General features: G+C 35.1%; 1 protein-coding gene across 2 annotated transcripts in view; it reads right to left on the reverse strand.

Annotated features, from left to right (window-relative positions):
• The window catches only part of MOSPD2 (motile sperm domain containing 2), a 34,483-nt gene that overhangs the window by 18,374 nt on the left and 1,934 nt on the right, over positions 1-14,175 (reverse strand). For both annotated transcript variants that reach the window (XM_040533175.1, XM_040533184.1), the window contains exons 3-6: positions 7,243-7,398; positions 6,407-6,493; positions 3,928-4,082; positions 497-557 (exon numbers count right to left, since the gene is read on the reverse strand). In XM_040533175.1, coding sequence (XP_040389109.1) covers positions 497-557; positions 3,928-4,082; positions 6,407-6,493; positions 7,243-7,398 — 459 coding nt within the window. The remainder of the gene's footprint in view (positions 1-496; positions 558-3,927; positions 4,083-6,406; positions 6,494-7,242; positions 7,399-14,175) is intronic.

Raw genomic sequence — 14,175 nt, forward strand, 5'->3', positions numbered from 1 at the left:
TTTTGTTCCCTAAAGACTCCTAAAGGATACCACTTGTCATATAAGTTTCCAAAGCTTCACCCCAGACTAAAAAAAAAAACAACGAAAGATAAAAAGGCTAATTCAATTGTATTAGATATATATAGCGATTTTCAATCTGCAAAAACATGCGGATTGAAAACTGGTAAATACAAAGCAAATTATTCATGTGTCTTGAAAAGTCAGCTCATTTTGGATATATTGTAAATAAACTTTATTTTCAAAATTGTGCTGAAAAGAGTGCAAAAATATCCTGAATCTACAATGTCAAAGTGTTCCATGCGCTTAGGCTTTATTTAAAAATCAAATCTTACCTTATAGTCAGAACACTAAATTCCAAGGACAAGCCTTCCACTTATTTCTAAAAACCACATAAAGAGCATGCAAAAAGACTTCAAAAAAAGTCTCCCCCCTCATCTGCCACATTATTAAACGCTTCTGTTAAACAAGTCTATAGTGCTTCATATACAATACTTACTGAGAAAGTTTGGATAATAATCTGTAAAACAGTTGACAATAAACCGAACAAAATCCAAGTCCTAAAATAAAAACAAAGTAAATAAAATGTAAATCAAAACATTAAAATATAAGCTCAGTTAAGATAAAACATTTATTGAATAGTACAAGATAAGTATCTTGTAGTCATCTGTATTCCTCATCTTAGACATTACAAACATTACCCAAATATGTATAATGCTTCTCATTTCATTAAATTGCTGCAGAACTGTGGTCAGACAGGCTTAGCTTTATGATATAACAGAAATTAACAGACTTATTATCAACACAATAGATTAGGTAATAAAGTAACTACTGATATTAACAAAATTTAAGCTGTACAGGAAACACATGAAGGAAAAATAAAGCTTTAGCTCTAGGGAACCTGACAGATTACTGTTAGCTGACTTATAAAGCTTTAAACACACTGAAATTTCAATTGAATAACTCATATACCAAACGGCATTCAAGATAACTTCATTCAGAATCTACCAGAAGGAAAAAGAAAATTTCATTTTAAGAGCATTTTTGTTGTTGGCATTAGTTAGTGCTATGTTGACAAATTATAGGCAGAGGCAGCACCCAACAAAACTGCCTGCATACCACCCACTGTAGGGGTGCTCCTATCCAACGAGCAGCAGGTAAGATACAGCACAACCGAGTCTCCACTGCAAAATCCTGCTTTAATGGGACTACACAATAAAGAGCAAAAAGGGCATTCTATGAAACTGATATAGACAATACAGTAAGAGTTACCTTATCACAATAAATTACTTTGGTTAGGTGGGAAGCCTGCCACAAGCACTTATTTTCCTCAAACCCTCTAACAGAAAATTACCTAACAAGGAGACTTTCAGAGGCAGGACAAAACATATTACTGATAGAGGATCCCCCGATGCCTGTCACATAAAAACAGTAAAATGCTATAGGGAACTGGCTCCTAAAGTGATGTAAACACATTATTACTACATTTGCAGATAAAGTGATAAAGAAAAGCTGTATGAACAGGATTACCCACGACCTGAAAGCTTCATTAGGAGCTTCAGTAATTATCAACTAACTGAAAGCTTGGATATCTTTAAAGGAAGAAGATAGCATTTTGCAGAAGCATTTATCTCAACTAGCAGTTGCTTGTACCAAAACAGTATCTCCTACTTAACAGTATAAACAGTGATAGATTTTCAAGTAATGATTAGCATCTCTTGTGCATTATTAGCAAGGACACTGATCTTATTTCTGCTGTCTAGCCAAAAGCAACACTATCAGATATAAGGAGGTTGAATCCATTATTTTGATGAAAATCTGGAAATAAGAGTTTGAATTTGAGCAGACCATTCAATAACTGCATCAATTCTAGTTACCTGAAATGCCTCAACGAGGCATGAGCTATCAGAATTATCTGACTACATATCAATGACAGAAGCTGACGTAGCAGATGAGACAACATTAACAATGGAACAAAAAATGTGCTCTGGAAAAGAACTAAAAACCCCAAGTTCTTTTAGGATAACTTTTATCCATTACTCTACATGGCTACAAATAGCCATAAAAAAATATTCCTTGCAAACTGAGACTGTGCAATGGAAGACTTATGAACAGCACTTGCAGAGACTCTCTCTGGGAGCCTCAAACACAATGGAAATAAGTTGCTTCAGGATATGTTCCACAAATTAAAAAAAAAATCTAGCGTGTTTTTTTTTTTTGTTTTCAACCATAAAGGCAATTATATTCTAGTCTTTCATTTTTATTATATAAAAACCATTGCTTCAGTATTATCTTAGGATGATAGATAGGCAGCTCTCAACTAACAGGTGAGAACTCCAATTCAGTTTTGTAAGTTAGGATTGGCCCACACTTATTTGTAAAAATGTCTTCTCAAAAGCTTATAGCCCTGTATAGCATGGCTGCAAGGTCCTAACGCAACACTGGGTTTTGCTCATTTTTAAAAGGCATTTCCACCATATAAACAAAAATGTAAGAAGACATGTTCTAGCCATTCTTATAAAAGGATGGCGTGGCATTATGTAAGAAAAAAATCCAATGATTTTACCCAGTCACTGAGATTTCTAGTTACTGGGTATCTATAGATTCAATCTAATGACAGGCAAGAGCTCCACCTTACAATCTTAAACAGTTTAGATTCTACTCCTGAGAGCGGATTCTAAAAACGCACTTCTCTGCTCAATTCAGCTGAAGAAAATGACCCACAGAACTCTGCAGATATTTACTCAAACGTCCCTTCCTCTCCCACATCCCCTTACCCCCCAAAATATCCTGATTTCAGGGATAAGTTAATAAGTTAAGGACTGGTAAAGATGTAGGCAGTGACAATGTTTTATTCCTCTAAACAAGTTTCTACAAAGAAATTCTTAAAGAAGATGGCTGCAACTAACAGGTTAAAAAAAAAAGAAGATGGCTGCAACTAACAGGTAAAAAAAAAAAAAAGACCTAAAGTAAGAGGTACAACATACATTCCCTCCTAAATCCATATAAATTGAAAAAAGCATTTTTGTGTCCTAAATGTTATCATTTTGAAGTTCGAACAGACCCATTGCTTCTTCCTATACCATTACTAAACAGTTCTACTAATTGTAGTAGTGTCTCATTCAGCCTGCATTCACAACTGCAAATAAAGCTGCATAGAAGCAGACTCATATCTAACATGGATCACAAAAAACCAGACTTGGGCTCCTTTTGTAAAGATGAGTAAAAAAGAAGTGCCTACTTGATAAATTGTTCTTATGCATCAAGCTAACTTCTCTTCACAAGAAAATTCAGTAAGTGAAGATGCATGCAGGGTCTTCAGAAACACACAGTTTAAACATACACGGCATGCAGGATGGACAGACAGAAACAGAATCAGAGTTGTCAACTGAACATGCTGACTTTTCAGAACAGATCATCATTCTCAAAGATCTCAGCTATCGCACCTAAGGTCTCAATATTTCACCATTACCCCATTTTTCCTTCCTTTGCTCTTGACAAACTTTGATTTGTTGAAAGAAAAGACAACAATGAGATTTGAACTGTTAAGGAAGAGGTAGCAACTATATTCATTATAAGAGGTCTCAACTTAATTTTTAAGTACCTAAAAGGCAGTAAGTTCCACTATCATCATCCATAACAAGTGACAAACTAAGCTTGTGAGCAACTACTACACAGAGTCCATTTGGCTCCATCACTTACCAAATTAAAAGGAAGTTTTCAATGTGCTCTACAAGACTGAAAAACAGTTTAATATGTAACAATGGATTTCTGAAACTGTTTATGTCTTAGGAACAACCCCTACATATCACTGCTGTTAACTGTTAAGTTACTTCAGTTTAAATGACTGCACAAGAATCCTCTTCTGGGGAGAAGAGGACGTAGATTAAATAATTGAGAAAGCAATCAGAAAAAAATAAACATACTTACTATGTGACTGATTCCAGTTTCGGCCATGTCAAATACCACTGTTAAGGGCTTTCCATGATCTCTCTTGGCGTAATGTTCTAACCAAAAAGCTACCAGTTTCTTTTTCTCAAGTTGCTGTTTTTGATCTCTTATATGAAGTTTCACTCTAAACCAAACTTGGGAGAATAAAGGAAGAAAAACACACAAAAATTGAAACAACAGATGCGAATTAGCGGGAAACATTTTCATAACCATACAGGATGCACTGTGAAATTTACTAATCCCTCTTTGTTTGTATTCTACATCCTTACTGATTTTGTGGTCACACTGAACAGTCAGAACAACTGGATACTTTTTTCCTTTTCTTTCACTTTTTTTTGCGCATTTTTTTTAATTATGAAAATGTTACAAATTACAGCAAGTAAGGGACAGTAGAGAATACTTTTCATGTATTTAAAGACTTCTACTACTTATTAAGAGTATTATTCAATAACTTCAAATTAAATGCATGCAGTCCTCAGCTATTGTGTTCTGAAGACTGTCGTTATGACATTTACACTTCTTTTTCTGCTTAAGTTTTCTATGTTCTTGTAGTTGTCATGTCCTGAAAAAAAACTATTTATACACAAGTTATTATGAATTATATAACAAGCGACAGACCTTCCTAAAATAAAACTAAGAAGTTCAGAAGATGAACATTACTTAAATGAAAGCCTGATATATATCCTTCTGGAATAAGAAATGAGTCACACAGAGACAAGTTTCTCATGTAAGTAGCGTATTTCAAAGTAAGACTTCATAAAAATGCCTGACTATACAATTAAGTGATAAAAGAATTATTCAGGGGCCCAACATCAAGAGATGCCTTCATTTGTGGTACATCTACAATAGAAAAAACAGATAAGACCCGAAAATAGCAGTAGATGAGCTAATATTTTTCTCCTTGAAACATCAAGAAGTTTTACTTAAAATCAGCTTTTCAGCTTGTGTAGAGACAGTTTTTTTATTTATCTATTTATAACTCCAGCACATTAACTGGATTCTGTAAACGCAGAATTTCAGAAAGATATCCTACTCGAACACAGGACTCTTTGGAAAGCAACCAATTCTTGAAAAGTTTCTTTATAGCTTAAAAGGTCTATTTCACGTAATAGTTAAAATGGAGTGTGTGGCCCAAAAAATATTTCTCAAATGCTCAGTAACCAGTAACTCTTTACAACACAATCTCAACTTGCATACTGAGATATTCTAACCCAGTAACATTCACAGAAGAAACACTTTGGGGATAGGAAATTGAGACATTGGTTATCATTCAGTGACAATAAAATCAGAAATTGTTATTCAGCCATCTGACTTGCACATTCCTATCACACAACTGAAGTATTCTAAGTCTGACCACCAATGCAAAAGTATCATGTCTTCCTACTTCATTTTCCCACCCTCTTCAATCTCATCAAATTGAGCCACCCAGTATAATGAGTTCAGCTTTATAAATAAGTGCTATAAAAATGTATCACCACCACTTAGCCTTGATTACTTACCTTGGAGGCTATACGAAAATCATGAAGCATAAAAATGCATCAACTTTTCATAAAGCACTTCTATCTTACAATAGTAAGAAAAGGGACAATTTGACAAAATACAGCCATGGAATATAAGCTGTATTTTTCTGGTCATTATTTTATCGGAAAACTAGCATATTAGTGTTTAAAACAGTCATTTCTGTAACAGACTGGATTGTTAATGCATTTCTGGAGGTACAACCTGGCCTTGGTAAAAGAAGGAAAGTACAATTGCAGACTTAAAGGCTTTCCCCTCTCCCTACCCCCCATCATTCAAAATTATTGCCTGGATAGTCTATCAGGTGATTTGTTTTAAAAGACTCTTTGGTTTTACAGCCTTTAAAGTTATTTCTGTCAGATGTTATACCAAATTCATTTATAGAAAATACTGCCCATCTACTACACACTCAAACCCAAGAGCACTTCAGGAAATATTTACTGTTTCTCTACAAGTCTTACTCCTTATTGCTAAGTTAATCACACAATTTGGGAGTTCATTCTCCACCAATTTTCAGCTGCTCACACTATTACTGAACATTCCAATGTCAAAAGAAAACAAAACAAAAATCAGCGAACCCCTGTAAGTATGTAAGAATGTGGGCTGCTAGAAAAGCAATGACAATGCACTGCAATAATCAATGTTTCTTCTACTTATATACTCAACACAGTAGATACAAAAATAACGCACTTCAACAGGGAAGATAAAAAAACCCATTGACAATTACAATTGAAGGTTTATGATTTTTGAAAATTGATGATGAAATTAATTATTCACTTCTGCGATCCAAAGAAATAATGGAAGTTACCAACTTCTCACAATACAGGCAGTTGCTAATACATACATACTTTTATTTTTAAAACATTTATTTTTCAAAACTGAAATGCTGGAAACAAAAAGTAATGAAGGATGACTGAATATTATGTTTTGTGTAACTTACATAATTTATAGCCTTCTTTATCATATCCGTGCAGAAAGAGAGAGCCATTTTCAAGTAATGATTTTGGAAGGACAGATTCAGTCAAGTCTGAAAAGCCAAAGGAAAAATTATTTCAGCCTTCACATTAATAATCACATTTCAACTTACCACAAGTCACTAAAAATGCATAAGTCTAACAACAAAATATAAAAGTGTTTTCATAAACCACCTCCCACGTAATTTTGGAAATTAATGCAAAAATTGAGCTCATATGAGAATTTCATTATCTTCTTCCTCTCAGGCTGTATGATTGGATCTGTTTAGGAAGACAGAAGAATAAAATTCTGAGGGAAGAAAAAAATGCTGCAAGTGTTTATTTTTTGCTCAGATCTACAGCCCTTCTTGCTCTATCCTTCCTTAATTCAGACTGTGAAGTCTTGTAGATGAAGTTCATCTTCAAAACACTCGAGGAAAAAAAATCTGATCCATTCTACCTGGGGTGACAGGCCAATGTCAGCGTGATAAACTTGTATCACAACATCAGAGATATGAATTTCATTTATTTATTAGGACGCCATTTTAGCACACAAACACAAAACAAAGATAGCTATTTTCCCTTCTTCCCCTTAAACAACATTGTAATAGACATATAGAAGTACAATGTTACAGTACTGGTTTATATAAGAAGCAATTTTTTTTTTTTTTTTTAACTGAGTAGAAAAGTTCTTGCTTAGTACTCTGTGGTATTTTCACAACCTTTGAGAGCAAGAAATGTAATGAAATTAAGCATAGAGGTTAGATGTAGTTCAACAGGAAAGCAACATTCGCCACCACAAGAATTACATAACATAGCTTACCATTAACAGTATATTCTTTCCTCCACTGAAAGCTTTGATCAATCATCTTTAATGTATCATCCACAACATCTTGACGCCAAATCAGGTAATTTTCAACCCATTTGTCATCTTGCTGAAGTCTTTCCACATCTCTGGAATCATATTTATCTGATTTATCTAGCAAATAAATCAATTCTTGTAAGAATATAGCATTTGCAATGAAAATAGAAAAAGAGATTTGTCAAGTTTCAACAGGCATTTACTAAATGTACAGGATTTCTTTTGCAGTCTCATACTTAAGGAGATAAAAATTTTCGATTAATTTTCTTGCCCATGCCATCTATCTACTGTGAAGATATATTACAAACACTACTGGATTACTCTCACTAGAAAGAGTAATTTCTTATTCAAAGAAAAAACATTAGAAATCAAGGTGTGTGTGTTGAGGAGTGGGGAGGTATAATTTTCTACAGACAAAAACAGTTTTTTGCAGTTAACACAAAAAGGTGTATAGTCTAAGAATCTGCGTACTAACGGATGCGTATGTATTAAGAATTAGTAACTCAAGCTTGAGCTCTCTAGGCATCAGCATGACAGATCACAAAGTGTGGTATAAAAATTACTAGTTTTCACCGTGCTTTATATATCATTACATTCAACAATTATTTCACTTAAAAAGGAAATTATAGACTTTCCTTTAAAAAAATCTATACTTGCTATAGATTGTTACCTTACTCAACACAAAATACGTGCTACTCTAGAATAGTACAAATCCCCCAAGCCTCATACTCTTCTTATATCATGTTAACAAGACAACAGGTTAACACGCTTTAGGAAGTATTTATGATGAAACAGGAGTTGTTGGTACCCTTTGCTTTATTATTAATAAATAGCTTTTTTTGCCGTTGCTGTTTTGTCTTTAAACAGGGAAGTTTGTAAAATACAAATGCCTAAGTGAACACACTTTTATTGTAAACATGCTTAAAGGACAGCTCAGTTTTTAGATCAATGTTCCCCTTTCTCTGAACAATCTGCATCACTGGAATGTAAATCAAGAAAGAGCAATAGAAACAGGCTTCTGAAAGCAACAGACACTGAGAAGCACCTCTGCTAACCAACAAAAAATGTAAGCTCTTTTAACTATTCACTTAAACTGGTTAGTGACTTGACTGCTTTATGGTTAGCTTGAGAAAATTTAAGACTGTTCTTAAAATAGATGTTAATTTTCACGTACTGGAACAACCGTTCCTCTCCCAGCAGCAAGAAATTCAAAGTAAATGCTTTCAGGGAGGGCCATCACAATTGAAATGAAGTATTTATAACTGTTAGTGGACGGTTTAGTGATGCCTATTTCACTTAGACCATAACGCTGCACAAGATGCTAAAAAAAAAACAACAAAACACCACACCATTAAATTCTAATATTTTTAGTTTAACTACCTACATGTAATGATTTGAGCCATTTTACTGATCTTTTAATTTATACTTTCAATTTTGTACAACATAAATTCAACTTAAATGCAAGAACATATCCCTTCTTCCTCCTCTCTGCCCACTAGCCTCTCATCCACTAAAAGCTCTCTTGCTCTTCCAGTTCCCTCTCTGATCATTTCTATAATCGCACCAGACAACTTATTCCCTATACTCTCACTAAGTCCACCAGTCTGAACATCCAGCACACAAACGACTGAAATGCTTTTCAACTTCCCTGTGGTTCTAGGCCAAGCACAGCTGGAACACTGTGCAAAGATTTTGAGCATTAAGTTCCGTAAAGTCTCAACTGCTTATTTGAAATTTGATTATTCCTACAGTGATTTATGATTTGGGTAGTTTTGTCTGAGAAAGATTAACAGTATCTAGTTTCGAGTTAGAATTCAAAAAAAAAAAAAAACACCACCCACAACAAACACCAGAGAGGATTTCTGCTCTCAGCATGGCTAATTCACCAGTTCAAACAGGTCACTACCTTTCTCAGTCAAGTCTTGAAAAGTAAAAGGGTAGAAAATTCACCACCTCTCCTGGTGTAATATGCATTCCAATTCAAATCCCCTTCAAATATACTGTGACATACAGTAACTAAGCTGGCACATCCACTTGGAGCTAAAATAAGAGAACCACTGCCTTCTGTTAGCCATGGCATATTAGCTATCCCTATGCCATGGACTATTCAATAGCGCATTGTGGCTACTCAGGCCATTTATGACTACTCAGAGCCACAGCAAGCTAGAGCTCTGCAAGACCAAAGAGTGAGTTAATATCAGCCTAACATGTCTAGTGCCTGAGCTACGTAACTTGGCTTAACAACATCTAACATGCACTAGCTTACAGTTAAGGATGACTGAAGTTAATAAGCAAAACATGTTTCCAAGATCCGTTCCATGTATGCCCTAGTTGTGAAAGGGATTTGGGTACAGTGCAATTAAGGAAAAATAACACGTCCCCAGGTAGAAACTAAAAGGATTCGAACTGTTTTCTGTGACTTTCTGTTCTCGTTATGGACAACCAACAGAATGACAGAATAGTGCATCTTGTATCAAGTAATCATTTGAAAACGTCCACATATTATGCGAAACATGCCTCAATACACATTTGTGGGCCAGTGACAAATTTTTCCCAAACTGTGAACTTAGATAATATTGAAAAATATAAATTTAACTTAATGTTTTACAAAAATGAAAGAGAAATGGAGAAAACGTTTCAAACTGACTTTCAACATCACAATGTAAAGCAAGCTGGGTTGAGAGGTAAGGAAAGCAGAAAAATGCATTCCCACCCCTCCTTCAGCAACCAAGCTCTCTACAAAGTGACAGTCTAACTTTATGTATATGCAGCGCTCAAACATGTCAAACTAGTCAAATTCTGCTTCCACATGCACTTGAAGAATTTCAATCAGGTAAGCTCAGCAAGACTGATAGAACAACATGAGTACTGATTGCTATTTTAACCTTACCTGATTTATCCAATTCTTGCTACAAAATAAATAAAATTTAGAATGAGATTGTAAACCCAAAATACAATTGTATCTTACACACACAAAACATTGCAAAGAGATTGCCACAGTCCTTCCAATACTGAAGTTATTGAAAGTATGTCAATTTAAAGGAGGAATTCCTTTTCAAATCCATGCGCTGCCCATAACCCCACAGACATTTGGAAACTTATTTTCAAACAACACTGTAAAAGAATCAGAAAGCTTCTCATTTTAAGTTACTCATGCAACATTTAACTGTAGCTACTGGATTATTAGGAATTTCTGGAGTTTTCTACCAGAATTAGTTAAAAGAAAATAGACATTTCTAGTTCTCAACATATAATTTAAACATCCTGCACAACAGTTGATAGGACAAAACAAAGCATCTTACCTCAGACAAAATCTCTAAGCCTAACCACTTAAGACACCCATGAATGCCTATTTAAGTTTTTTTGTTTGTTTGTTTTTCTCCACTAGGAGGTTATGCTCATTTCCTCACACCTGTAGAACTATCACAAAGATGCTAAGACACTGAGTTCAGTCATCCTTTGCTGAGGGAGATGGGCATCTCTATCATTTAGTTCATAACCAACACTTCCTAAGGTACTCGGAACACTCCCCAGCTGCCCTGAGATTAAAATACAAGGAACAGCATTCACAGCTACTTCTGTTCAGAAAGAGCAAGCAAAAGCTGCAAATGGAACTGCAGTACTAGGTTTCTGTGACACGTTTAATAGGTAAGACAACTACCCAGAAGCTTGGAAGCCTGGTTCATCCTTCAGCCCAAGAGATTCATACCCTATTGTTCATCCAGAGGAGTGCCACAGCCAGCAGAAGACACACAGCCGGGATGCTGCAAGACTCTTCTGTTGAGCTGACGGGCTGCGTAGAAACTAATCGAGACTCAGATTCAGAAAAGAAAGAGAGCATGCAGTGCTTAGTTATGCAAATTGGCCAGAGAGCATTAAAACCAAATTCTACATTATATCTGAGGGAATAACAGTCACAACAGCAAGGAGAAGAATCCAAAACTAGCTCTCTTCCTTCTCACAGACAATAAGCCTTGAAAAATTTGAAGGGAAATTTGAAAGAACAAGACAGTTACTTACGTTACTTCCATCTTCTCATTGGACATGTGGGATAAGGGGAGAAAAGACTAGAAGACCAAAAAAAGTTCAGTTTGAACAACCACTTCTTCCTATTACTCAGCTTCCTTTCTTCTTGTCTAAGTGAGGAGTTATTTATTATGGACACGTTCTGCCCTTTAAGTAGCAGTTGTCTTTAAGCTAAGCAACTTAAAACCATGGCTCAGCTAGCATCTTTGAAGACAGTGGACTCTATACTAAAAAAAAGAACAACTCTAAACTCCTCAAGCACGTAAAACTAAACAAACATGAGTTTCACGGCAACACTTCTTCCGGAAGAATTCATGAAATTCTCTGATGCACAAATTGAGACGTCCTTTCTCTCTTTTTGTGTGCATGTCAGTGCCATCTGCATTAACAGGAGATTGAAGCTGCACTGCTGTGCTTTCTTCTGGCATTCATGCTGTAGAAGTAGCAGATATGTAATGCAATTCAATAAAATAGAAGAAAACTATACTGCCTCTTTTCCAGTCTTGCAGTCCAGGTAGAAAGAAGATGATACTGAATAAGAGTCATCCACAAAGCTAAGAAGTAGGAATAGCAACCTACATGCCTCCAAACAATAATTTAAAAACTAAGTAATTTATTGTACAAAAGAATTGGAATAAGCAACTTATCAGATCATGTAAAATTTCCCATTAAACAAAGCCTTTCAGTTTAACTAATTTTTTCTAAAAGATATGTCAGTCAAGAAGTCTTGAGTCTGAAACAGTTATAAGTACTCCTCCAGCCTTAGAAAGAGGAAACCCACTGTAATTGACTGTTGCCTTCTAACATGTTAAGATAACCACTTATAACCACTTAGATATGTGCCTTCGATTGTTAAGCAAGGAAATTGACAGGGCTGAAAGCAATTTAGGAATGTCAGTAGCCATACACAGACTGAGAGGAAGAAAAAAACATTTCCACCCAATAAGGAGTTGTTTCAATAGAAAAAAAAAATGCAAAATACAAATAAAATATGTGCCTCCAACAAGAGGTAATAAATTTAAACTTCCAGCAAAAACTTACACTATTGGTGATGATAAAAGCTACTTTGAATGGAAAGGGCAAGCACTAGTATCACATAGCTTTCTGTAGAAGTATGTTTGCTATCTTATCCATACATGTTTCCTATCTTATCCTCACAAAATTTCTCAGCCTTAAAGCCATGAATCTGAAAAAAAAAAAACAACAGATTTTTCGGAGCATAAGCAAAGAAAAACAGCTATTCAAAACATTACCTTAAGAGTTTTCTATGACAGTCATATCACTATGCTTTCTTGAGGATGCCCCAGACATCTAAAACCATATTTGCAATTGTCCCATATAGTTAATAAAACACATTTTGCCATTGGCTTGAAGTCATGATGAAATTTAATCTGTAAATTGCTGTGGGAAACCTCTCTTGCAAAGTTTTTTTGTGAAAATTAAGCTTTCCCTGAAGGAAAACGCAAGAGGATGCAAATGTGGAGGAACAAGGAATACAGACAAGAAAAGTAAACGTGCAAAAGGAAGCACGGAAAACAGACTTCTTGAATGGGAAAACCTACTAAGATTTCTAAAATCTAAAATCCACCAAGAATTATAAATAAATTCTATTGCAACATGAAAATGGAAGTTAATAGTCCGGGAATAAAAGCTAGTTTCAGAAATCTTCTAATGAGCAAAATCCACCAATGAATGAGAAAAGACTGTTTGCTAGAAAACATTGCTAGTACCAGTCAGTACTGGAAAATAATCTTTTGTTTTCGTTGTTCCTGTCACCACGCAGACCACTTACATCACCAACTCTCACAAAGAATCCAAACAGGCAAACAGAAATCAGGCACCAAACTGCCAGGACAACGTGCTGTCCACCTACCACATCAGACAGTACTAAGAAGATACTTTTCAAAGGCATACTTCCAATACTGGAAAGGAACAGTTTTAATTACTAGGGGTATACATTCTTCACAAGCACTGAAGTTTTGTCTTCCAAATACAGCCTGAAAATTTACGGAAAAAAAACACAAGATAACAGTTATCATAAAACACTGTTTTGCAGATAAGATCTCACAATAGCTAAGTTTTCCTTCTAAAGCTCCTCCAGGGCCACATGAGTTCAACAACTTCAGCAAGAAAATTCTCATGCAAACTTCAGGGAAATGAGCCAGTAAGGTTCTCTGACACTATTTTCCAAACTGTACCTAACTATTAAAACCATTCTTTGACTTAGTCACATAAATGAGAAACAGCCATTTAATTCAGAAACAGATTTATAGTGTTTTTATATGAAAATGACTGTCCCCACTTTACCTTGAAAACTGTCAAAACTGTAGCATACAATTTGATTATAACTTCTACATGAGACATTCCAACATGCAGTATTAAATGTGGAAGTTTAACATAAGACTTTTCTCAGTCAGATATACTTTGAGATATTTTAATATATTCTGCTTTAATCTAAAACACTGTATTGTGCCAATAAATTTCAACCAAAATAAAGATTTCCAAAGAACATTTACATTTTCATTTCACAACAAAAATAAACACTACTGCAGGACCACCACAGCATATGTGGCCATTAGCAAATCATCCTGCATGGGGGGAGGAAATCCAGTAACTGTGAGTTCCACAAAGTGGCTCTTTGACATTTTAACACAAACACCAAGTGTCTAGAATAATCACTACCACTGTTTTCTTCAGACAGAAAATAAAGCAGCAGCAGCTGCAACTCCCCAGAAATAAAAGCTGCCTGAAAGTTTTATTCAACTATTACCACTTACAGCTCACTTGTAAATGGAATTAGGATCATTCTGTGGAGACTGACAATTCTATAACCACATCGAACTTTCTATGAAAGCATCAGTTTCCCAA

This window comes from Cygnus olor, chromosome 1, assembly GCF_009769625.2.
Source record: "Cygnus olor isolate bCygOlo1 chromosome 1, bCygOlo1.pri.v2, whole genome shotgun sequence".
In the NCBI taxonomy this organism is placed as follows: Eukaryota; Metazoa; Chordata; class Aves; order Anseriformes; family Anatidae; genus Cygnus; species Cygnus olor.